At 42.8% G+C, this 26,472-nt stretch overlaps 1 protein-coding gene across 1 annotated transcript in view; it reads left to right on the forward strand.

Moving 5' to 3' along the window:
• The window catches only part of LOC133759080 (cytochrome P450 4X1-like), a 45,821-nt gene extending 21,888 nt beyond the window's left edge, over window positions 1-23,933 (forward strand). The window contains exons 7-12 of the mRNA XM_062190078.1: window positions 9,318-9,424; window positions 10,024-10,214; window positions 19,290-19,423; window positions 20,552-20,616; window positions 23,168-23,250; window positions 23,738-23,933. Coding sequence (XP_062046062.1) covers window positions 9,318-9,424; window positions 10,024-10,214; window positions 19,290-19,423; window positions 20,552-20,616; window positions 23,168-23,250; window positions 23,738-23,933 — 776 coding nt within the window. The remainder of the gene's footprint in view (window positions 1-9,317; window positions 9,425-10,023; window positions 10,215-19,289; window positions 19,424-20,551; window positions 20,617-23,167; window positions 23,251-23,737) is intronic.
• Window positions 23,934-26,472: the final 2,539 nt, after the last annotated feature.

Raw genomic sequence — 26,472 nt, forward strand, 5'->3', positions numbered from 1 at the left:
AAAGAACTATGGGCTTTGATCCTACCTCATGCTGTAACGGTCTTGGGCTGTGGGCCTCAGGGGTGATGCAGTTTGTAGTCGTTTTGGCCACAGGACTAGGAATCTTGGCCTAGCCTTGCCCCAGCAAGGGATATTCTGTCATAGATAATTCCCCAGTTAGTTCTGAACGCATCAACTGTGTGCTTGTGAAAACTCTGGTCTGAAACCGTAACACAATGTTGTACTTACAACAAATGTAGCTGTTGGGTGCCATCTAGTGCTAATGTAGCCCAAGCACCCACTGACTCAGAGAAAATAAGCAGGTGGTTTAGATTCTCTGGAAGGACAGCCACAAATAAAGCCAGACTTAAAACATTGGGGGCGGGGGCAGCTAGTCTTTAAATGTGTTTATGCCTTCATATGCCAACAAGCATCAAGAACTTTCAGGTAATCATGATCTAAGCTAATAAACAAAATAAGGTACCAGAAACCAACAAGATAGTAACTGATATTTAAAGTGCTCAGATGGAAAAAAAAAAAAGTGCTCAGATGAATTTGTTTAAAGAGTTATTTAATTATTTAAAAGTCAGAGTTACACAGAGAGAGAAGGAAAGGCAGAGAGAGAGGGTCTTCCATCCGCTGGTTCACTCCCCAATTGGCCACAATGGCAGGAGCTAGGCTGATCCGAAGCCAGGAGCCAGGAACTTCTTCCAGGTCTTCCATGTGGGTGCAGGGACCCAAGCATTTGGGCTATCTTCTACTGCTTTCCCAGGCCATAGCAGAGAGCTGGATAGGAAGTAAAGCAACCAGGATTCGAACCAACGCCCTTATGGGATGCTGGCACTGCAGGTGGCAGCTTTATCCACTACACCACAGTGCCAGCCCCCAAAAATAGCTGTTTTAAGGAAACTCAACAAGCAAATGATTCAATTTTCTAACAGACAAATAATTTAATTATCTAACAGAGATTGAACAAAGAAATACAAGTAATTTTTAAAAATCAACCAGAAAAAAATCGATCAGAAATCCTTGAACAGAAGGATTCACTAAGCAAAACAGAAAACATGATACAAGGCATCAATAGCAGGATAGATCAAACAGAAGAAAGATTAGTGACCGGAGAAGAAGGCTATTCAATGCACTGGTGAAGAGAATCCAGTGAACAGAGAATGCTACAGGAACTTAAGGACAGCATCAAAAGAGCACATATCTGAATTACTGGGGGTCAAGAGGAACTTGAGAACGCCAGAGAGATATAAAAAATATCCAAAGAGATAATAAAATACTTCTCAGACCTGGAGAATGATACAACTGTTCAGAAACGGGAAGGTCAGAGATCACCAGTCAGATTCAGATAACCCAAGTCTACCCCATGACATAAAATATTCAAGCTACCCAAGGCTAGAGGCAAAGAGATTCTCAAACCTGTAATAAAAAAGAAGCAAGTAACACACCAAGGGGCTCCAATTTGCCTGACTCCAGGTTTCTTAGCAAAAATTTTATGTGTCAGTAGGTGAGACTTTCATGTGATGAGAGAAAACATTGCCAGCCAAGAACAGTGTACTTGTGATGCTGTCCTTTAGATAAAAGGGAGATGAAGGGCCGGCGCTGCGGCTCACTAGGCTAATCCTCCGCCTGCGGCGCCGGCACCCCGGGTTCTAGTCCCGGTTGGGGTGCCGGATTCTGTCCCGGTTGCTCCTCTTCCAGTCCAGCTCTCTGCTGTGGCCCAGGAGTGCAGTGGAGGATGGCCCAAGTCCTTGGGCCCTGCACCCTCATGGGAAACCAGGAGAAGCACCTGGCTCCTGGCTTAGGATTGGCGCAGCGCGCCTACCGCAGCGGCCATTGGAGGGTGAACCAACGGCAAAAGGAAGACCTTTCTCTCTGTCTCTCTCTCTCACTGTCCACTCTGCCTGTCTAAAAAAAAAAAAAAGAAGAAGAAGAAGAAGAAGAAGAAGAAAAGAAAGGGAGATGAAGACATCTCCTGACCAGAAAACTGAAAGAATTAACCACCACCACTGGTCCTGTCTTACATGAAATTTTAAGAGGAAAAGGTGCAAAATTCATTGTTAGGAGTAACTATAAAGGCAAACTCATGATGTTCTAATATTGTAAACATACTATGTAAACCATTCACAGCTTTAGTATGACAATTGAAACACAAAATAACTAAACTAATGCCTACATTATTATGTTACAAGACGCTTGATGTGGAAAGATGCAAATGAGAGATCAAAAATTCAAAATATGGGGCAGGCACTGTGGCATACCAGATAAGCCCCGCCTGCAGTACCAGCATCCCATATGGGCGCCGATTTGAGTCTCGGCTGCTCCACTTCTGATCCAGCTCTCTGCTATGGTCTAGAAAAGCAGTGGACGATGGTGCAAGTGCTTGGGTTCCTGCATCTACCTGGGAGACCCAGAGGAAGCTCCTGGCTCCTGGCTTCCAATCAGCCCAGCTCTAGCCGTTGCAGCTGTTTGGGGAGTGAACCAGCAGACGTAAGACCTCTCCCTCTGTCTCTGCCTTTGCCTTTGCCTCTCTGTAACTCTGCCTTTCAAATAAATAAATAAATCTTTTAAAAAATTCAAAATGCATGGAAGAATAAAAGGCAAATGTAAAGCTCTTTATTAGTATTTTTTATGATTTTTCTTTCTTTTCGAATCTTAAGTTGCTATCATTTTAAAATGGCTTATTATAACCACAACATGTATTTTTGTAAGCCTTTGGTAACCTCAAAGCAGATATCTATGGTAGACTTGCCAAAAATAATAAGCTAGAGATCAAAACAAACTACTAAAGAAAATCAAGGGGCCAGCAATGTGGCACAGTGGATTAACATAAAGCCCCAGCCTGCATTGCTGGCATCCCATATGCATGCCAGTTCGAGTCCCAGCTGCTCCACTTCCTGTCCAGCTCCCTCCTATAGCCTGGGAAAGCAGTGGAAGATGGCTCAAATCCTTGGGCCCCTGTATCCATGTGGGGCACCCAGAGGAAGCTCCTGGCTCCTAGTTTAAGATTGGCTCAACTCCAGCCATTTTGGCTATTTGGGGAATGAACCAGTGACTGGAAGGTCTCTCTCTGTGTCTTTACCTCTCTCTGTAACTCTGCCTTTCAAATAAATAAAATAAATCTTTGAAAATAAATTCCAAAAAAAAGAAAGAAAATCAATTAACTACAAAGGAAAAGTAGAAGAGGGAGAAAGAAAAAAAATAAAAAGGAAGGAAAGAAGGAAGAAAGAAAGAAAGAAAGAAAAGAGAGAGAGAGAAGGAAAATAAAAATCTACAGTAGTAAGACTTTACTATTGTAATTACCTTGAGTGTAAATTGATTAAATTCTCCAACTGAAAGAGAAACCGAATTGATTTAAAAGCGATACCTTAATATATGCTGCTTACAAGAAACTCACTTCCCCTTTAAGGACATGAGTAGCCTGAAGTAAAAACAGAACTCCAAGTAAAGAAAGAATAGGCATACTTACATCAGATGAAATAAGTTTTAAATCAAAAGTAGTGAAAAGAAACAAAGAAGATCATTATATAACAATCAAGGGTTCGTTCGATTCAACATGAGGAAATTACATTTATAAATGTATATGCACCAATTATCAGAATGCCCAAATATGTAAGCAAATACTAATCGACTGAGTGTGAGAGGTAAGACTCTAAGACAGTAATAGTAGGAAATATTAACACTCCACTTTCAGCAATGAATAGATCATCCAGACAGAAAGTCAACAAAGAAACAACATAAAATGTACCCTAGACCAATTGAACCAGATTGACACCTACAGAACATTCTATCCAACTGCTGCAGAGTACACGTTCCTCACAATACTTGAGGAATTCTCCAGTGTCGATCAGATGATAAAACAAAAACGAGTCTCAGTGTATTCCTGAAGATAGAAATCATATCAAGTATTTTTTTCTGGCCACAAGAAAAGTATTTTTTCTGGCCTCTAGATATCAATAAAAAGAGAAACTTTGAACACTATATAAATATATGGAAACAACTTAACACTGAACAACTGATGGATCTAGGAAGAAATAAGTATGGAATTTTAAAAATTCTTGAATGAAAATGGAAACACAATATAGCAAAATCTACGAGATACAGCAAAAGCGTTACTATGGGGGAAGTTTAGGAGCAGGCATTATGGTGCAGCAGGTTAAGCCACCACTTGGGATGCCTACATCCCTTCTCAGAGCGAGTGGAGTGGAGTCCCACCTCCACTACTGACCCAGCTTCCTGCAGTTGGGCCTGAGAGTCAGTAGATACTTGGGTCCCTGCCACGCACATGGAGACTAAGATGGTGCTTCTAGCTCCTGGCTTTAGCCTGGCCTAACCTTAGAAGTGAAGTAGTGGATGAAAGATATTCTCTCTCTCTCTCTCTCTCTCTCTGCCTTTCAAATAAATAAGCTAAATATTTGAAGAGAAGTTTATAGCAACAAAAACCTACATCAAAAAAGCTGAATACTCTCAAATAAATAACTTATTGCTGTGCTTCAGGAAACAGAAAAAAATCAAATCCAAAATTAGGAAGAAAAAAATGAAATAATAAAATTCAGAACATAAATAAATGAAATAGATACTAATGGCCTATGAAAGCAGTGAAGGACGGCCCAAGTACTTGGGCCCCTGCACCCACATAGGAGATCTCAAAGAAGCTCCTGGCTCTTGGTTTTGGCCAACTGGAGGATGAACCAGTGGAAGGAATACTTTCTCCCTCCTCCTCCCCCCACTGTAACTCTGACTTTCTAGTAAATAATATAAATATTAAAAAAAAAGAAATGAAGAATTAAATTAGTCAAATAGAAAACACAATGGAAAGCTTTAATAACAGACTAGGTGAGGCAGAAGAAAGAATACCCAGGCTAAAAGAGTAATCCTTGGAACTATCTCAGTGAGACAAGATAAAGGAAGAAGAAAATAGAAAAACTGAAAATAGTGTTTGAGATTTATGGGATACTATCAAATGACCAAACATTCATGTCTTTGGAGTTCCTGAAGGTGTGGAAAGAGAGAATGGATTAGAAGGCCTAGTCCATAAAATAATAGCAGGAAACTTCCCTGATTTTCAGAAAGATACAGACATCCACGTACGGGAAGCAGATAGAACTCCTAATAGACATGGTCAGAAAAGATCATCACCACGACACATTATAGTCAAACTTTCAACAGTAAAACATAAAGAAAAGATTCTAAAATATATATGTGAGCAACGCCAGATTACCTTCAGAGGATCTCCAATTAGAATAACAGCTTATTTCTCATCAGAAACCCTATAGGCTAGGAGAGAATGGTGAGATATAACCAAGTCTTAAGAGAAAAAAACTGTCAACCCAAAATACTGAACGCTACAAAACTTTCATTTATGCATGAAGGTAAAATAATGTCCTCCCATACAAACAGAAATTGAAAGAATTTGTCACCACTCACCCAGCCTTACAAATATACTTAAGGATGGGATACACACAGATAGTCATCATTATGAAAGAATGCGAAGGCAGAAAAATTCCTAGGAAAAGTACAAAGGAATTCTAAAACAAACAATAAGAATATTTATAGGAAAACAGCAGGACCAAGTCACTACTTATCAATAATAACCTTGAATGTAAATGTCCTAAATTCTCCAATAAAAGATACAGACTGGCTGAATGGATTTTTTTTTGAAAAGATACATCTATTTGCTGCCTAAGAAAAACACACCTCACCAACAAAGATACACACAGACTGAAGATGAAAGGATGAAAAAGATATTCCATGCTAACAGAAAGCAAAAATGAACAAGTGTAAATACCATATATCAGACAAAGTAGACGAACACAAAAACTGCTAAGAAAGACAAAGAAGGACATTATGTAATGTTTAAGGGATCAATTCAACAGGAAGATGTGACTATAGTAAATGTATATACCCAATGCCAGGGAGCCTAGCAGTTTGAAACAAATGTTAATGGATTTAAGTGAGACATAGGCTCCAACACAATTATAATGGAGAACTTCAACACCCCACTTTCATCAAGGGAGAGATCAACTAGACAAAAAATCAACAAAGAAACAGCAGAGCTAACCTACACTATGGACCAAATGGACCTCATTGCTATCTATAGAACATTTCAACCCACAGCTGCAGAATACATGTTCTTTTCTTCAGTACATGGAATTTTCTCTAGGATAGACCATATTCTAGGCCATAAAGCAACTCTAAAAAATTCAACAAAAGTGGAATCATACCATGTATGTTTTTTGGCCACAATGGAATGAAGCTGGAAATTACCAACTTAAGAAACTCTAGAAAATATGCAAAACAGAGAGACTGAACAACATGCTCCTGAATGAACAGGGTGTCATAGAAGAAATCAAAAAGTTCCTAGGAAAGAATGATGATAAAAATACAATCTATCAAAACTATGGAATGTAGCAAAGCAGTGTTAAGATGGAATTTTATAGCAATTAGTGCCTACATCAAAAAATTGGAGAGGCATCAAATAAATGATCTAACAATGTATCTCAAGGACCTAGGAAAACAAGAACAAACCAGGGGCCGGCACTGTGGCGCAGTGGGTTAATTCCCTGGCCTGAAGCACCGGCATCCCATATGGGCACTGGTTCGAGACCCAGCTGCTCCACTTCCAATCCAGCTCTCTTCTGTGGTCTGGGAAAGCAGTAGAAGATGACCCAAGTCCTTGGGCCCCTGCACCCGCATGGGAGACACAGAAGAAGCTCCTGTCTCCTGGCTTCAGATCAGCGCAGCTCCAGCTATTGCAGCCAACTGGGGAGTGCACCATCAGATGGAAGACCTCTCTCTCTGTCTCTCTGTATCTCTGTCTCTCTCTCTCTCTCTCTCTCTCTCTCTGCCTCTCCTCTCTCTGTGTAACTCTAACTTTCAAATAAATAAATAAATCTTAAAATATATTGTACTCTAGACTCTTTAAAAAAAAAAAAAGCCAAACCCCAAATTAGTAGAGGAAAAAAATAAAATTAGAGAAGAAATTTTTAAAAATTGAAACCAAAAAATAGAAAAAAGCAAGAAATGAAGAGCTGTTTGTTTGAATAAAAAAACAAAATTGATATACCATAATCATCAGGACTTGCTACAAACAGCTATATGCAAGCAAATAGGAAAATCTAGAAGAAAGGGATAGATTTTTGAACACGTACAATCACCAATCACCAAAACTGAATCATGAAGACATAGAAAACCTAAAGAGACAAATCACCAAGATGGAGACTGAATCAGTAATAAAGAGCCTCCCATCCAGAACTGGATGCCTTCACTGCTGAATTCTAGCAAACCTTTAAAGAACTAATTCCAATTCTTTTTTAACTATTCTGAACAATTGAAAGGGAAGGAGCCCTCCCAAACTCCTTCCATGAGGCCAACATCACCTAAATTCCAAAACCAGAAAAAGATTCAACAGGGGCCAGCACTATGGCGTTGTGCATTAATGGGGTTACCATTAATTGTGGAAAGCTGGGGCCATTGCTATGGCGTAGTGAGTTAAAGCCCTGGCCTGAAACACTGGCATCCTATATGGTGCTGGTTCTAGTCCCAGCTGCTCCTCTTCCAATCCAGCTCTCTGCTATGGCCTGGGAAAGCAGCAGAGGATGGCCCAAGTCCTTGGGCCCCTGCACCTGTGTGGGAGACCTGGAAGAAGCTCCTGGCTCCTGGCTTCGGTCGGTGCAGCTCCAGCCGTTGCGGCCATCTGAGGAGTGAACCAGTGGATGGAAGACCTCTCTCTCTCTCTGTCTCTACCTCTCTCTGTAACTCTTTCAAATAAATAAAATAATCTTAAAAAAAGAAATTGTGGGCCAGTGCCACAGCTCAATAGGCTAATCCTCCACCTTGCAGCGCTGGCACACCGGGTTCTAGTCCCGGTTGGGGCGCCGGATTCTATCCCAGTTGCCCCTCTTCCAGGCCAGCTCTCTGCTGTGGCCAGGGAGTGCAGTGGAGGATGGCCCAAGTGCTTGGGCCCTACAGCCCATGGGAGACTAGGAGAAGCACCTGGCTCCTGCCTTCGGATTAGCGCGGTGCGCCGGCGGCAGCGCACCAGCTGCGGCGGCCATCGGAGGGTGAACCAAAGGCAAAGGAAGACCTTTCTGTCTGTCTCTCTCTCTCTCACTGTCCACTCTGCCTGTCAAAAAAAAAATTGTGGAAAGCTGTCAGTCATTTACTACTTCACATATTTCTTCTGTTCCTGTCTCTTTTTCCTTATCCTTTGTGGGGTGTGTGTGTGTGTGTGTGTATGTAAGGAACTCCTTGATATCTTTCTTTCTTGTATGTAAATTCATTTCATCTTTCTTCTAAATATAGATCAACAATTCTAGCTTCCACATATGAGAGAAAACATGTGATATTTGTGTTTCTGTGTCTGTAACCCAATTTTTTTATTTTTACTCTTACAAGTAATTTGGTCTTTTTGTCTGGAGACTCTGAGGAAATTTTTTTTAAATATTTATCTTATTTATTTTAAAGACAGAGTTACAGAGAGAGGTAGAGACAGAGAGAGAGGTCTTCCATCCACTGGTTCACTCCCCAAATGGCCACTACGGCTGGAACTGAACCAATCTGAAGCCAGGAGCCAGGCTCTTCTGGGTCTCCCACACAGGTGCAGGGACCCAAGGACTTGAGCCATCTTCTGCTGCTTTCCCAAGCGCATTAGCAGAGAGCTGGATTGGAAGTAGAGAAGCCAGGACTCAAACCAGTGCCCATAGGGGATACCAACACTTCAGGTCAGGGCTTTAACCCTACTGTGCCACAACACTGGCCCCAAGGAACTTTTTTTCTTTGTCTTTACTGTCTAATAGTTTTACTAGGATACATATTAGAATTGGCCGTTCCATTCCATTTTTCCAGGCTTGGAGATGTATGTAGTTTTCTCTTATTTCTAGATGGTTTTCTTGGATTATGTTTTAAATATTAGTTCTGTTACAAACTTTTGTTCATTTCTTTTTTCTTCCGGCCCTTTAATTATACATGTACTGGCATTTTGCCCTGTCTTCCATGTCTTTTTATAACTTTTTCATGAAGGTATTAGACTGAGGAAGAAGAGAATGATTGGTCAGTTGCATGTAAATTTGTAATCATAATCAGCTTGCCTTGCTAATATAACCTATGTTTTCCATCTGTTGTTTTTGTTTTGGAGCTTTGGATTAAAAGCTGTTCATTTTGGTGAGAAGATGAGCCATCTGTGAAAACTAAGTGTGTTAGTACCTACTCTGGCCTCTGGAACTCAGACAAGATTTGAAGCTACTCCTGGGCCACGGCTTTCTTTTTACTTATTTGAGTTTGACTGACTGTTTTTTATCACTTTGGTAATGGAGAGCTATCATTCTACCCAGAACAGGTCCTCCAAGACAGAAAGAAATCCCTCCAGGGTGGGGTGAAGCAGGCTGGCGCTGGGAAGACGGAGTACCAGGATTTCCTGGATATTGTCCTTTGTGCCCAGGTAAGTCTTCCCACTCTGTGAGTTGGCCTCACAGCCAGTTAATTCTGTGGGTAGATGGGTGTGTGGCGATCTGGGGAGAAGATGAAAGCAGAACAAAGAAAATAATGAACAGCACCCCAAGGAATTAAAGTCAGGCTTGAAAAAAAGGAAGGGAAAAGTCCTTCCTGGGTGTCCACCTGCTGGCCTGCCCTGCAGATTTTGGACTCAAAGATTGCAATACCAACTCTTCCCTGATTTGCAATATTAACTCTTTCTTGTCCCGCCTTTTGGCCCTGACAGGTTTCACAATCATGTGGTCCAATTCCTTAAAATAAATCTCTGTCTCGATACACCCAAAAAATCTGGTTGACCAAATTTATTAGTTGTTTGAATTGATGAGTTGGCTCCATGTAGACTGGGGTGAAGATGGAGTTCCAGAACTCCGTCACTAGGAGGAGTTGCTGCAAGTTAAACTGCTGGTTTGGCAGGATTTGGAGGTAATCAGATAGATTCACAAACTCATTTGAAGCCGATTTTCTGCCTTGCACCATTGTTTTGACTGGACCGCCAAGAACATTACCACCAATATTGCAGACAGATTTCTCTGCTGTCTGTTCTAGCGCGAGAATGAAGACAGCTTCCCGGATGCTGACCTGCAGTCTGAGGTGAATACATTCATATTGGCAGGGCACAGCACCACGGCCGCGAGCCTCTCCTGGCTTCTCTACTGCCTGGCTTTGCACCCTGAGCACCAGGAACGATGCCGGGAGGAGATCAAGGGCGTCCTGGGGAACGGGTCTTCCACCACCTGGTAAGATCCACATGGGATTTTGCTTTAGTCTGTTTCCTGGTACCTTGGTGACCGTCATGCCTGAAGATGCTTGCCCTTGGGAGCAGAAAAGGCAGATGGTGTTTCTGTGTCTGGAGAGCTCAAATTATCCCTGTGTCTTTTGCAAAAACATTCGCTCATCCACAAGTTGTCATTGAACTCGGGTGTGTTGGAAATGAGGACGTGGTCCCAAGGCTGCGTCTACAGCTTCACTGGTGGGCTCGTCTCTTAAGGGCTGTGCAAGTAGCTGCACTATTTCAGTGTTCAATTATCTTTCATATTTTTCACTGACAAATTGTGTGTGTGTGTGTGTGTCCAGTGCATATATGTAGAATGAATAAATCAATCAATGGTCTCAGCCATGAACTCACATACTTATTTTTTGTGGTAAGGAAGTTAAAAATCTACCCTCCAAGAAATTTTCAAATGTACAACTAATTATTGATAACTATAATCAGATATTATGCAATAGGGCTCTTGAACATATTCTCCTAACTGAAATTTTACACCATTTGGTCAGCATCTTTCCATTCTGTTGCCCCACCCCAGCCCTTGGTGAGCAGCATCGTACTGTTCTGTAAGTTCAACTTTTTAAGGTTCCACAAGTAAGTAAGATCAAGTGGTCTTTGTCTTTCTGTGCCTGGCTTATTCACTCAGCATGATATCCTTCAAGTTCATCCATGTTGTCATAAATAACAGAATTTCTTTCTTTTTAAAGATTAAGTAGTGTTCCACTGTGTGTGTGTGTCCCACTTTTTATCCGTCCATCTCACGATGAACACTTAGGTTGATTCAATATCTTGACTTTTTGAAGAATGCTGTGATGAACATGAGAGTGGCGATATCTCTTCAACATACTAACTTCATTCCCTCTTGGATAGATGAGGGTACTTCCAAAAGTTCACAGAACATGAAATCAAAAGATAGGTTTATTTTGGTGTGAAAAAAATTTAAATTCATGAATAGTTTTGCATAATATGCAAAAAGTCTTTTCATATGTCCAGAGTGGAATTGCTATATCATACAGTAGTTCTATTATTAACTTCTTATACAATTTAAATTTTAAAGAAGCTGAGAAAAGACAGGAAAACAAGTATACACTCATACTTGTAGAGTCTGTTATATTTGCTTTTCACTTAATTTTAGAAATAAATGTTAATGTATACAACATGATGTTATGCAATGCATGCAGATAGTAAAATGATGACTGTGGAGAAGCAAACTTACAAATCTGTCACCTTACAGGGTTACCTATTTTGTGTGTGGTGAGAGCAGCTAAAATCCATGTATTTAGAGAAATCCCTCACGGTTGACTGTGTTAACCACAGATCTCATGCTGCGCATTTGGCCTCCAGACTTGTTCATCCCACTTGCTTGCTCCTCTGCACCCTCCAGTCCACACTCCCCACTCCTCCCACACTCCTGCCCAGGTGATGACTGGTTTACTCTTGACCCTTTTGTCAGATCCCACAGGTAAGTGAGATCACTTAATGTGTTTCTCCCCACATCTGACTCGCCTCACCGCTGTGACCTCCACGTCCAGTCAGGTGCTGCTGGACGGCATGATCTTTCCCTGAGCGTGAACGCATCCCATTGTGCACATATACCGCCGTCTGTTTATCCGTTTGTCCTTCCATGGACACAGGTTATTTTCATCTTGCTTCCTGTGAATAAATAATGCCACAGTGAACATGGAAGTCCTAATGTCTTTATGAGGTAATGATTTCATTTCTGTCCAGTAATACCCAGACTAGAGCTTGCTGGATCAAATAGCAATTCTAGTTTCTTCTTTTAAACTATCTTATTAATATCTTATATTTATATTTTTATTAACATGAATATTTTTTATTTTATAATATATAGTGCAATATTTTGTACACAGTATAATATATAGGCATAAACTGATCAAATCAGACAACTGATCTTTCCATCTCCTTATTTTCCTCTGTGTTCAAATCCTACCAGCTCCTCTCTTCCCATTCTTTATGATACAGGGTTATGTGTCACAGCCACCCCACTGTGCTGTGGAACACTGGGACTTTTCCATCTGATGGTGTTTTGGCACCTATTACCCAACCTGCTTCTATCCTTCATCCCATTCTTCCTACCTCCAATAATCACAATCCTAAATTCAGATTTACTGTTTTTTTTTAATTTCCACATATCAGAGAGAATATATGTTATTTATCTTTCTGTGTATAGCTTATTTCAATTTCCATAATGATCTGCAGATCTATCCATTTTGCTGCAAATGTCAGAATTTCATTCTTTTTCATGACTGAATGATACTCCTATATATATATGTATACACACACACACACACATATATCACGTTTTCTTTATCCATCTACCTGACGATGGACACCTTGGCTGTTTTCATATCTTGGCAATTGTGAATGATGCTGCACTGAAACCGGGAATGCAGATGAGTCTCTAGTATGCTGAGTTCACGTCCTTCACATCTACACCCAATATTGAGATAGCTGGGTCATATGCTAGATTTGTTTTTTGGTTTTTTGAGGAAACTCCATACTATTCCCCTTAATGGCTATGCTAAATTACATTCCCAGCAACAGTGTATAAGAGTTCTCTTTTCTCCACATTGTCACTAGCATTTGTTACTGTTTTATAATGACCATCCTAACTAAAATGAGGTGATACCTCACTGTTGTTTTGATTTGCATCTCCCTGGTGGCTAGTAATATTGAGTATTTTTTCATGTATTTGTTGGCCATTTGTGTGTCGTCTTTTCAGAAATGTCTACTCAGCCCCTTTGTCCATTTCTTAAGTTAATTGTTTGGGGTTTTGTTGTTGACTTTTTTTAGCTCCTTATATATTCTGGATATTAATTCTTTGCCAGATGAATAACTTGCAAATATTGTCTCCCACTACATCAATTGTCCCTTCCCTCTACTGATTGTCTCCAGTGCTGTGTGGAAGCTTCTTAGTTTGATATGGTCCCATTTGTCTAGTTTCACTTTGGCTGCCTGGGCTTTTGGGGTGCTGTTCAGTAAGTGATTGCCTAAACCAACATCTCAGTTTTCTTCTAGTGCTTTCATAGTCCCTGGTCTTACATTAGAACACTTAGACAAGAGAAAGAGACGAAAGGCGTACAAATGGAAAAGGAGAAAACCACATTATCCCGACCTGCAGATGACATGGTTCTACAGAGAGAGAAACCTAAGGGCTCTGCCAAGGGATGATTTGAGTTGGTAAATGAATTCAGTAAAGTTTGCAGGATACAAAATCCACACCAAAAGTCAATAGCATTTTTTTTTTCTTTTTTGACAGGCAGAGTGGACAGTGAGAGAGAGAGAGAGAGAGAAAGGTCTTCCTTTTGCCGCTGGTTCACCCTCCAATGGCCACTGCGGCCGGCGTTTCGTGCTGATCCGAAGCCAGGAGCCAGGTGCTTCTCCTGGTCTCCCATGCGGGTGCAGGGCCCAAGCACTTGGGCCATCCTCCACTGCACTCCCGGGCCACAGCAGAGAGCTGGCCTGGAAGAGGGCAACCGGGACAGAATCCGGTGCCCCGACCAGGACTAGAACCCGGTGTGCCGGCGCCGCAAGGCGGAGGATTAGCCTAGTGAGCCGCGGCAGCGGCCGTCAATAGCATTTTTATACACCAATAATAAACTCACTGAGAAAGAAATTATAAGAACAATCCCATTCACAATAGCTACACAAAAATAAAATATTTTGAAATAAATTTAACCAAGGATGTGAAAGATCTCTACAGTGAAAGTTATAAGACATTAAGAAAGAAATTGAAGATAATACAAAACCTCTATGTTCATGTATTGAAAGAATATTATTAAAATGCACATATTATGTAAGCAATTTACAGATCCAACTTAATCTTCAAAAAAATGCTAATGACATTCTTCACAAAACTAGTGGGGAAAAGCCTAAAATTCTTTTGGAAGCACCAAAGTCCCTGAATGGCCAAAACAATCCTGAGTAAAAGGAACAAAGCTGGGGGCAGTGTAATACCAGATATCAAGACATACCAAAAAAACTTGTAAACAAAGCCACCTGATATTGGCATAAAAACAAAGACATAGACCAGTGGAACAAGATGGAGAACCCAGAAATGAATCTATCCTGGCTAATGATCTACATCAACGATTGCCAAGAACATACGCAGGAGAGAAGACAGTCTCCTTAATGAATGGTACTGGGGAAGCTAGACATCCATATGCAGAATATTGAAACATAACACTCCCCACACACCTCTCACCCTGTATTATTAATTTTGGGGGGAAGTGCAATACAATTGACCACAAAGGCTGCACTAATTTACCTTCTCATGAACAGCATGCAAGGGTTCCCTTTGCTTCACATCTTCACCAATATTTGTTATCTTTTGTCCTTTAGATAATGGTCATCCTAACACATTTTAATGTATATCTCACTGTGGTTTTGATTTGTATATCCCTATGGGTAGTGATGTTGATCCTATGTTCATATATCGGTGGCTATTTGTATGCTTCCTTTTGAGAAATGTCTGTCTGGGTCCTTTGCCCATTTAAAAATTGTATTTATTTATTTGAGAGGCAGAGACAAACAAACAGAGCTGCCATCTACTGGTTCATTCCCTAAATGTACACAATGGCTTCAGGGTAGACCAGGGCCGGAGCCAGGAGGCAAAAACTCGTGTGGGTAGGCAGTAACCCAACTACTTGGGTCATCGTTTGCTGCCTCCTAAGGTCTACACTGGCAGGAAGCTTAAGTCAGGGGCAGATCCAGAACTCAATCCAGGCACCCCATTTACGGGAGTCTTCACTGCTAGGCCAGATGTCCACACTCGGCCATTTGTTCCTGCAGTTGTTTTCTGCTATGCAGATGGATGAGTTCCTTACGCACTTTGATATTAACTCCTTATCAGATACGTGATTGGCAAATATTTTTTTTCCATTTGGTAGGCTGCCTCTTCACTCTGTGAATTGTCTCCTTTGCTGTACATAGCTTTTTTTTATTTCTGAAATGGACTTATTAATTAATTCAGAAGACTTTTAATACTTGCAAGAACATACAGGATCTCAAAGATGATTATTATGTTTTTAGGAAAGACAAAAAAATTGTGCTTACAATAACTCATTACCCTGTTAATTAACAATCTGAAAAAAAATCAAGAAAGAATTATTTACTTGTAAAGAAAAATTAACATTCTGGGGTCTGGTGTCCTCATTTTCCCCTAAACTTGTGTGTCTTATAAATTAAGCGTTATTTTTAAGTCTACTTTGAAATAATTATAGACTCACAGGAAGTGGCAAAGTTTATGAAGAGGAACCCTGCACACGTCACTCAGTTTGCTTCATTAATTATGTCTCATATAGATATGTAATAATATCAAACAAAAAGAACTGAGAGTGACATAAATTGTGTGTATTGTTCACTTTCCCATGTGTATTAGCTTGTATAAACACAACAGCATTCAAGATATAGAACTATTTCATCACTACAAATTTTCTCCCTCAAAATAGCCTATCCCTTGTGAGGGTGGGGAGTATTCAGCTTGCAAACCCTATAATTTTCATGAAATCATTTGATCTGGCCCTACTTAGACTACTGTGGGTGTGATTTGAAATTCAATAAGCCTATAGCAGGCTAATTTTTAAGCCAGTAATTTGTATGGCCCATGAATGATATAAAATATTAGCAGACAAAGGTTCCCCACCCCTGTTGGGAACACCCCCTCACTGATCTAAGCCTGTTTCTGCATTGTAAGTGTAAATGATAACTCTATTTTAGGAATTTTAAACACTTCAGTGAATTAACAGTGAAAACTATCAATTCATATCTTCTTATAGCATACTTTATAAAAATATAAAAATAAATTTCAATATAAATTGCTTTAAATATTCTGAAGAGAGCAAATATATCTAAATTTTATATGGATCAATTGGATTTTTGAAGCCATAAAGGCCTGAATTCTAGCAAGTAGTTTTCATGTAAATAGATTTTTTTTCCTGCTATCGTGAGCAACTTGTAAAATTGAGGCAATAGAGTCATCCAATTTACAAGATAAATGAATTATTAAAACACATCTACACCACCATTTCGGTAATATACACAAGGATTATCTGAATTTGAATTGATTTACTCCTGTAATTATCCCTTTATTAGTTTATTTTGTCTTTTTTACCTATAAACATTATCCAGGAAACAATGATGCCAAGAACGCACCAGCATCAGTCCCAAAGCATCTCTTGCTCTCTCAAACTATGTAAGTTACTATACTCAGGAGTAAGTACCATGGGGCCGGGGCTGTGGCATAGAAGGTTAAGCATCTGCCTGCAGTGCCGGCATTCTAATTGGGTAACAGTGAGTCCTGGCCGCTCCACTTCCAATCCAGCTCCCTGCTGATGGCCTGTGAAAACAGGGGAAGATGGCCCAAGTGCTTGGGCCCCTTGTGCATAGATTTTAAATTTGATACAGTCAATATATTTCTACATTTTTGCTTTTGTTGTCTGTGCTTTGGATATTGTATCCAAAAAAAATCTTTGTCAAGATCAATGTCAAGAAATTTTCTCCTATGTCTTGTCTTTTGCTAGTACTTTTTACTGCATCAGTTCTTTTTAAAAAAGATTTATTTATTTACTTGAAAGTCAGTTACACAGAGAGAGGAGAGGCAGAGAGAGAGAGAGAGAGGTTTTCCATCTGCTGGTTCACTCCCCAGATGGCTGCAATGGCCGGAGCTGAGCTGATCCAAAGCCAGGAGCCAGGAACTTCCTCCGGGTCTCCCACACGGGTGCAGGGGCCCAAAGACTTGGGCCATCTTCTACTGCTTTCCTAGGCCATAGCAGAGAGCTGGATCAGAAATGGAGTAGCCGGGTCTTGAACCGGCGCCCATATGAGATGCCAGCATTGCAGGTGGCGGCTTTTACCCACTACGCCACAGTGCCGGCCCCCACTGCTTCAGTTCTTATGTTTAAGTCTTTACTGCATTTTGAGTTGCTTTTATATATGGAGTGAGAGAGGGGTCCAGTTCTGTCCTTCTACATGTGGATGTCCAGTTTTCTCTACACCATTCACTGAAGAGATTAACACCCATTGTGTTCTTGGCACCTCTGTTGAGATTAAGTGGCCATAAACATGTGAATGTGCTTCTGGCCTCTGTCCTATTCCATGGGTTCATGTGTCTGTTTTGTGAAAGCACCATGCTGTCTTGATTACCATAGCTTTGTAGTAGACTTTCAGATCAGGTAGTGCCTCCCACAAGATACGCCATCTGTGTATGGCTGCGAATTTATTGTTAGAGGGGAATCCAAGTGGGGAACCTGCTATACTCCCATCTTGATAAGTAATTGCTTTTTATTCATTCATTGAACTTGAAGACACTGGACACCACCTCCTAATGTGAATTCGATACTTTACCCTTGATTAGAGTGGATATCTATACAACTAGCATATTGCCTTTCTCATTTCTGTTTGTCCTAAGTGTGAAAACAGTAAAGGAATCCTTGTCAGGTGAGAAAACAAAGCCCAGAGGATCTACTTACTACCATTTATTTTAATGAGAGAACTGCCAATAATATTTTAGGGAAGAGTTTTTACTCTGTAATACACACTTACAGTCACATTTAATGAAATTTGTACATGGAATTCTGAAACTTCACTCTGCTCCCCAATAATAATAAAACAACACACTCCAAACAGTGAGAAAGCTACAGAGTTTTTCAACTTTTCTTTTTATTTTCTTGCACCATGACTGATACTGAAAAAACTGCTTTTATTAATTATACCAAGTTGCAGAACAATTAGAATTACTCTCTCTTATCCTGAGCTTGCAGAGGAAAGAGTTCAAAATTAAAATTTCACATTACCACGTGGCCAAAGCCTACATTCAAAATAAGTCATCAGAAAAGCAAATACAAACACAACAAAGCAATGAGACTAGATAAATGCAGTCATTTTAGTGAATCAACCTGACTAGCCAGGATGCTAATTTAAAAAAAAAAAAAAAAAGCGACTGTATTCCTCTACTAACACTTCAGACGTGCGCCACGGGACCAGCTCTCTTCGTCTCTGAGAAAATCCTGAGTGGATCTCAGAGAGTTCCCATCTGCTTGCATCACAACAGGCTCACGTGAGTGACCTGGCCCAGAGAAGTAACAAAACCTTCCAACACTTGTCCTCTTGGAGCTCCTCCTTCAGGCCCTGCTTGGTGCTTCTGGGGCCCCGGAGCCTGCATGGCTGGGTGAGGGCTTCTGCTTGGCTAATCTTGCTGACCTTCTCGTCCACCTAGCAGCTGTTCTTCCAAACCAGTCCTGACATGGTTCCCAGAGGAGCAGGGGTAAGGAGACAGGGGCTGGTGTGACTGTGGCCGTGCCCAGAGGACTTGATGGGGATCCCTTGCTCCCTTGTCTCTCCAGGGTGCGTGGAACGCCATCATGAGAACTGGCCGGTGGCGAGTCACGGGATGGAGGAGTTCTGGGCTTTCAGCAGAATCCTTCTCAAGTCGGTTCCGGACCTCTCCCACTGGTCCGTTTGGTTCCGAGGACACACTTGTGCTTTCCCGCCTGGCTCAGCTGCTGTCTCCTGGCTCTTTCTGTGTTCTGAGCCACAGCCTCTCGTGTCCGTCCTGGGCTCCCCACAGTCCAGGGAGCACCTCCCCCTCTGATTGATCCTCTTGAAGGCTCCCTTTGATGGAGATGGGGAAGCACCCACCATTCCAACAACTCTCTTCCAGGGATTTTTTTCTCTTGTAATTCTTAAGCCTCCTCTCCTCTTCCTTAGCCATCCCTGTGCGTTCTTGCTCCCGATGCTGAACTAGGAAGTGCGGAACTGGCTTGCGGACACCTCCTTAGAGACCCTGTGCTGGCACTTTGACGCCTCACTTTGCAGTCAGGATGTTTGGCACCTGTTTGCGTCCTCTGTCTCTGGGACCTCAGCTGACCTGAGGCATAGAGTCTCATTTTAATATTTTGTTACATAAACTGATGGCAAAGTAGAGTTAACACCTGGCTGATATTTACCAAGAAAAAGATCAAATAGAAGAAAAGATCCGTGTTGACAAACTGGATGCAGAGCCTGAGTCCCCTCCCTGTCCCCCCAGGGAGCAGCTGGACGAGCTGTGCTTCACCACAATGTGCATCAGCGAGGTGCTCCGCCTGTTTCCTCCGGTCCCGGCCATTTCCAGAGAACTCAGCAAGCCCCTCACCTTCCCGGACGGCCGCTCGCTGCCTGCAGGTCTCTGCCTTCTCTTCCTAAGCACTTCCTGAAGACAGTGGGCTCCTAGGGACCACAGTGACAAACACTGAAAGGTTCCTGAGCTCTCAGAGAAGTCAAAGATAATCCTGAGGACAGCTGGCTCAGGTTTGGGCACCTTAAGAGCTCAGAAAATGTGAATTGCAATGACTTTCCCAAAGGCGCATAGCCAGGTGCAGCAAAACTAAGCCCAGAAGTCACATCCCCGGAACCCCAGCCCGGGGTTCCTTCCCCTGGGGGACATTGGTTTTGTGGTCATCGTTGTTTGACCAAGTTTGAAACCTCGTGGGAGCTGAGGGAGCTGAGCAAGTTTATCTCTATCCGGGAGACCCAGGAAGGAGGAAGAGGGGCGTGCACCGGGGTGGGGTCTTTGTCCTCATCACCGTAGAGTCACTCTCACAAGCGTGCACCACTCCATAGTTCACACAGAGCCCTTCAAACACCTTACCTGGTTTTCCCCTTGAGCATGATCTTAACGGACACATGCGCAGTGTTTGACAGTTTCTGAAACCCTTTTAAACATTTGTGATGAGCCAGAAACCCACTGGGGGAGCACACTGTGCAGTTGAGGCTGGCTGATGTGGGCAGAGCTGTCGGAGGCCAGTGCAAGGAACCTAAGGTGGCCCAGAACGGCTCAGGTCTCTGAGCAGTGGTCCACTGATGCTGGCCTTAGGAAACAGCCAACAGTGCTGGTGTAGCCGACAGCTGCCGCTGTCACTGCAACTCCGTTGACAGACCCAGACTCACTTCATCAGGACAGCTTCTGCTGTCAAGTAATCCTCACATTCTCCTCCCTTCCATGCTGAACCACATGGGCATTTCCAGAAATTTCACACTGTCCACGTGTCAACAGCAGTGACAGGAACTTGCCACTGGAGCTGCATGATGGAATTCAACTCCGGTTCTTTGCACCCAAACTGTCTCAGGGGGAGGTTTAGAGGCCATAACAGAGATTTAAGTAATTTCGGAAGATAGTAGAAGCCATAAGCATAGTTTGATTCTGACATGACACCAACTGCTCCTTAAAGTGGAACCATGTAATCTAATTAAATCGCTGTTTTGAAAACTAAGATGCCAGCGCAAACCTCTTTTCTTTCCTTCCTTTCTCAGGAATGATCGTGGTCCTCAGCATCTGGGGTCTTCACCACAACCCTGCTGTCTGGAAGAACCCAAAGGTGTGGCTCTTACACACACACACACACACACGCTTCGAAGAGCGAGTTTTGTGCTGTTCACCTTCTGGCAAGCAAGCCTGCAAGTGGCCCCACAGTTAGGGCAAATGATACAAAGAAAACAAAAATAAGCACAAACCAATAAAAAATCACAGGGGCAGGCATTTGGCACAGCAGTTAAATTGGTGCTTGGAATTCCCATATCCCAGGGCGAAGTTCAAGTCCCGGCTCCATTTCGGATCCAGCTTCCTGCTGTTGGGCACCTCAGGAAGCAGCAGGGGTCCCTGCCACCTACATAGGAGGCTCAGATTGAGTTCCTGGCTCCTGGCTTCAGCCTGGCCCAGTCTCAGCTGTTGCAGGTGTTTGGGGAGTGAACCAGCAGACAGAAGATTCTCTGTCTCTCTGCCTTTCAAAATAAATAAATGGATGGATGGAGGATAGATAGATAGATAGATAGATAGATAGATAGATAGGATAAATCATTTTTTAAAACCTTTTGCACTCAAGGGAAGTTGTCCTCTTCTGCTCCTGTTCTGTCTTTACCTTTGAATGAACAGGTCCACTGATGCCATGCAGTCTGTTCTCTGTCCCCACAGTCTGTGGTCCTGCCCTTTGTTGGATGTCAGGTTGTGATCTGTTAATTGTGTACTCCAGGTAACTCGCTTTTGCTGGATGGAAGAGGATCCCAGGCAGAATCCATGACGTGCTCAAGTTGGGCAGTTTGAGTATTTTATAAAGGAACTATTAACAAAGATAGGAGTGGGTTTGAGGAAACGTGGAGCAAATCCCTACCAGAAGTGCTTGTCGCTTGTGGCCTGGCAGGCGTGGGAGGGAAGGGTACAGAGCCTGGAAGGAGAAGGCTTCGGGGGAAAGCTGTGGAGAGACACAATCACACTGACGCAGCCAGTGGCAAGGAGACCGGGGAACAGGAGCCCTCAACGCTCCCTCTCTCCAGATGCCCTGCCAGTGCCTCTTACTGACCAAACCCAACAGGAACCCATGGGAGCCAGCTTCCTGGAGCCCTGAAGAGGGTGGGAGAGAGGAGAGAGCATCTAGACAGGCAAAAAAAAAAAAAAAGCAAGCCTGAGATCTTCGATTCAATATTTGTTTGCTTTTTACTACACATTGCCTATTGCTTTATCATTTTTTAAAAATACTTATTTAATACAACAGCAGGAAAGTCACCTGAAATTTAGCTATTACGTTTATCAGAAGAAGAAATATCTGTCAAGTGGGCGCATGTAGACTACAAATTTAACATCCAGTTAAAGTCTAGCTTGGTGGCAAATATGAAAAGTACTTGAGACGCTTCTCAAATCTCCATGGCAGCTTCTTAGAGTTTGGCGCCTTCAGTGCGCTGGTCCCACAGGGAAATTGGCTCAGCACACTCTTAGTTTTTTATCTTTATTTCCAAGAGGTACTGTTTCTTTTTTATTTTTATTACTATAAAGAGAACAGATTTCATGTATTTCATAGAACAATTCTGAGAAGATAGTCACACTTCCCTCCTCTTCCTTTTTTCTTTTTTCCTCTGAGTTTTGCAACAACATAATTTTAATTTACTTGCGTTCCTGAACCTGGAAACACTCCCAGCTTTCTTTCACAGAGGCCTGTAAGGTCAAGCTCTGGTACACTTGTCCCAGTAACAACTGACCTCCCACTCATCTTGGCCTCACTTCCAAGTGGATGCACTCTCACCTCCAAGATGAAGGCGAGACCAGTTACCACGGCAGGCTTTTTGCCTCCCTCCTACCTAGTCTGAATAGCAGACAAGCCCATTAGGAGGCCACCAGGGTCTGCAGGTCAGGAGGCGCGGTGTCCAGTGGAGTGGCCGTTAGCCACAAATGGCTGCCGAGCACTTGAAGTGTGCCTTCTCGGAGCTGAGATGTGCTGTCGTGTAACGGACGCACTGAATTCTGAAGACAGCAGGCAAAAAGTGAAATACCTCCTCAACAACTATTTATTTTGATTGCATGTCAGAACAAGTTTTGGTTAAATCAATTCTACTCATAAAATTAGTTTTGCCTTTTTTTTTTAAAGATTTATTTATTTTACTTGAAAGTCACAGTTACACAGAGAGAGGAGGAAAGGCAGAGAGAGAGGGAGAGAGAGAGAGAGAGAGAGAAAGTCTTCCATCCAATGGTTCACTCCCCAATTGGCCGCGATGGCTGGAGCTGCACCAATCTGAAGCCAGAAGCCAGGAGCCTCTTCCAGGTCTCCCACGTGGGTGCAGGGGCCCAAGGACTTGGGTCATCTTCTACTGCTTTCCCAGGCCACAGCAGAGAGCTGGATCAGAAGTGGAGCAGCAGGGTCTCGAACCAGCACCCATATGGAATGCCGGCACCACAAGCGGTGACTTTATCCACTATGTCACAGCGCCAGCCTCAGTTTTGCCTTTTTTAAAATGCGTTTACCAGAATGCTTTAAGCTTCACACATGATCCATGTTGTACTTCTGTTGGTCAGCACTAGGTGTTGGTCAGCACTAGGTAGTCGCTGAAGAAATGTGTTCAGTGCTGTCTGGGGTTGGCGGTGGCGCTCTGCTGTCATTTCAGGTGTTCGACCCTTCGAGGTTCTCTAAGGAGAATTCTGCTCAGAGACATCCTCACGCCTTCTTGCCATTCTCAGCTGGACCACGGTGAGAATGCCTGAAGCTGTTCAGAATACGCAGAAGTGTCCGGTTAGGGACCAGCTTGCTCCCTTCAGCCTCTCCGTCCTCTAAACCCTGCCCTGGAACCCCACCTTCTCCCCTGACCATGAGGTGGACTCGGTGCCCATCCAAGCCCCTTATAGGGTCAGCTGGAGTCTCAAAGGTCATCCTTCCTTGCCACACACTGTGTAGCTGGCCTCAGAGGTGACCCGGGGGTGGATGTGGTTGCTCACTACTGGCTCAGTGTGGGAGGAGCCACTCTCTGAGTGGCTTCAGTGCCACCTCGTAGGGAGGACAGCACATTAGAGCCTCACAGGAAACAGTGCTGATCAAAAGTCCCGAAGTTCCCACGGCATTGAGTATGAAAATGCCGCTTTGCTGGGTACTTCTCCCTTGTTGCTCCGGTAACGTATTAAGGAATCCGAAAAGCATCCCCTCTGCAAACATCTCTTCCTTCCCACCCTGCTCTCTGCAGGAACTGCATCGGGCAGCAGTTCGCCATGCTCGAGCTGAAGGTGGCCATCGCCTTGATTCTGCTCCGGTTCCAAGTGGCCCCGGCCTCCCCCACACCTCTGACCTCCTCCAACCACGTTGTCCTCAAACCTAAGAATGGGATCCATTTGCGCCTGCAGAAACTCCCTGCGTGTCCGACCCCAGGGCACAGTGATTAAATGCATTTTGTTTTCAAGTTAAATTCACAGCTGATAGCCCAGGCAAATGCAGGGCAACCAAAGTGTCCTGGGAGGGTGGGGGCGGGGAGGCAGGAGCACCTGGGGAGCAGCCTGTTATGCAAACACATGTTTAAGTAACATGAAGTGATGCCTGTGTCTGTTTCTGTGTGACTATGGGAGAGTTTTGGATTTTTTCTGTTGGAGTCTGACTACTATTAATGCCATATATCAAGCACTTTGTTAGGTGATTTCCGGGTAATTTCTGTTGCTTTTAAAGTAGTTTTCAGAGTCCCACAGGTGGAGGTGGGGGAGGTGTGTAAGTTCACCGTAAACTATTTGCAATATTAGGAAAGCACTTAGAAGGCTGAAAATCCCACTTCACCAAGCCTACATTCCGTACTCTGACCAAGTCTCTCCCAAAACCAATGCTTTTCCTAAAACAGAATACTTTCGTGGCCGGCACCGTGGCTCAACAGGCTAATCCTCCGCCTAGCGGCGCCGGCACACCAGGTTCTAGTCCCGGTTGGGGCGCCGGATTCTGTCCCGGTTGCCCCTCTTCCAGGCCAGCTCTCTGCTGTGGCCAGGGAGTGCAGTGGAGGATGGCCCAGTACTTGGGCCCTGCAGCCCATGGGAGACCAGGATAAGCACCTGGCTCCTGCCATCGGATCAGCGCGGTGCGCCGGCCGCAGCGGCCATTGGAGGGTGAACCAACGGCAAAGGAAGACCTTTCTCTCTGTGTCTCTCACTGTCCGCTCTGCCTGTCAAAAATAAAAAATAAAATTAAAAAAAAGAATACTTTCGTGTGCATTCTTTCAGACTTTTTCCAGAATGTTCTATTTGTACATATGTATGTATGTGTTCTTATAAAAGCATTATATCTGCATTGTTCTTGGTTTTTCACTAAATAAAAATCCACCTCATTCCTTAAGGTGGCTCCATGGTATTCTTTAACATGGATGTACTATGATGCACTTCACTATTTTTCCCGATGGCTATTTAAGTTCTCTATGATTTCAAAGGCTGTTTCCTGGGCCATTTTTATCTTTTTTTTTTCTCTGTGATTTGTGTGTACATTGTCTATGTTTGTTTTTGTATTGGGTTCTCTTTTTTCTTGTGGATTGATATGAATTCTTTATACAAGTATATTGTATATGAATAATATATTCAATAGTAGATAATAATATAACATATAATAAATAAATAATAACATATAAAATAAATAATCTTTGAATATTTATATATATAACTTTTATTTATAATTTTTCCCATTCTTTTACTTTAAGTGTTCCTAATTCTATTTATGAAGTTGTCTTTATTTCAGTTCCTAATACATAAATATATGTAATTTCCTTAGGTGAACTGCAAACATTTACTACAGAAATAAATACATTGATCTTCTTAAAGAAAAACTCTAAAAATGTGCCAGTTTTCTTTTTCTTTTTTTTTTTTTTTTTTTTTTAGCGAGAGGAGGGGAAGCATTGATTATTTTTTAAAAGATTTATTTATTTATTTGAAAGTCAGAGTTACACAGCGAGAGAAAGAGAGGCAGAGAAAGAGAGGGAAAAAGGTCTTCCATCCGCTGGTTCACTCCCCAGATAGCTGCAATGGCCAGAGCTGGGCCGATCTGAAGGCAGGATCCAGGAGCCTCTTCCGGGTCTCCCACATGGGTGCAGGGGCTGAAGACTTGGGCCATCTTCCACTGCTTTCCCAGGCCATAGCAGAGAACTGGATCGGAAGTGGAGCAGCCAGGTCTCAAACCGGCGCCCACATGGGATGCCGGCACTGCAGGCGGCGGCTTTACCTGCTACGCCACAGAGCTGGCCCCCAAATTTTCTTAAAAATCCTTTAAGAACCATCCCTGCTGAACAAAGGAGTTGATGCCCAAAAGTTCATTGTGGCTGTGCTTCTCTCCCCAAATAAGTTGTTTGGAAACCTGAGCAAATGGAGATGAAATGAACAGGAGTTTACACCTTATGGTAAAAAGTCCACTCTTTCACTTTCATTATATTTATGATAGCTTTTTTTTTTTTAGATTTACTTATTTACTTTAAAGGCAGAGTGAGAGAGAGAGAGAGAGAGAAAGAGAGAGAGAGAGAGAAAGAGAGAGAGAGAGAGAGAGAGAGAGGTGAATGGCCAGTGCTGGGCCAGGCCAAAGCCAAGATCCAGGACCTTCCTTGGGGTCTCCCACGTGGGTGGCAGGAGCCCAAGCACTCGGGCCACTTTGTGCTGCTTTCCCAGGTGCATTAGAAGGGAGCCAGTTTGGAAGCAGAGCAGCCAGGACTAGAACTGGCACCCATGTTGGGTGGCAGCTCTGTAGGTGAAAGTTTAACCTGCCATGTATGATGGCTTTTACCATATGGAACTTTTAAATGTTTATGAAGTAAGATACATAAATCTTGCTCCTTTTTAAAACGATTTAATTATTTTATTTGAAAGACAGAGTTACAGAGAGACAGACAGACACAGAGAGAGATCGCCCATCCACTGATTCACTCCCTAAACAGCTATAACTGCCGGAATGGGTCTGATCCAAAGCCAG

Source organism: Lepus europaeus, chromosome 5, assembly GCF_033115175.1.
Source record: "Lepus europaeus isolate LE1 chromosome 5, mLepTim1.pri, whole genome shotgun sequence".
NCBI classification, from domain to species: domain Eukaryota; kingdom Metazoa; phylum Chordata; class Mammalia; order Lagomorpha; family Leporidae; genus Lepus; species Lepus europaeus.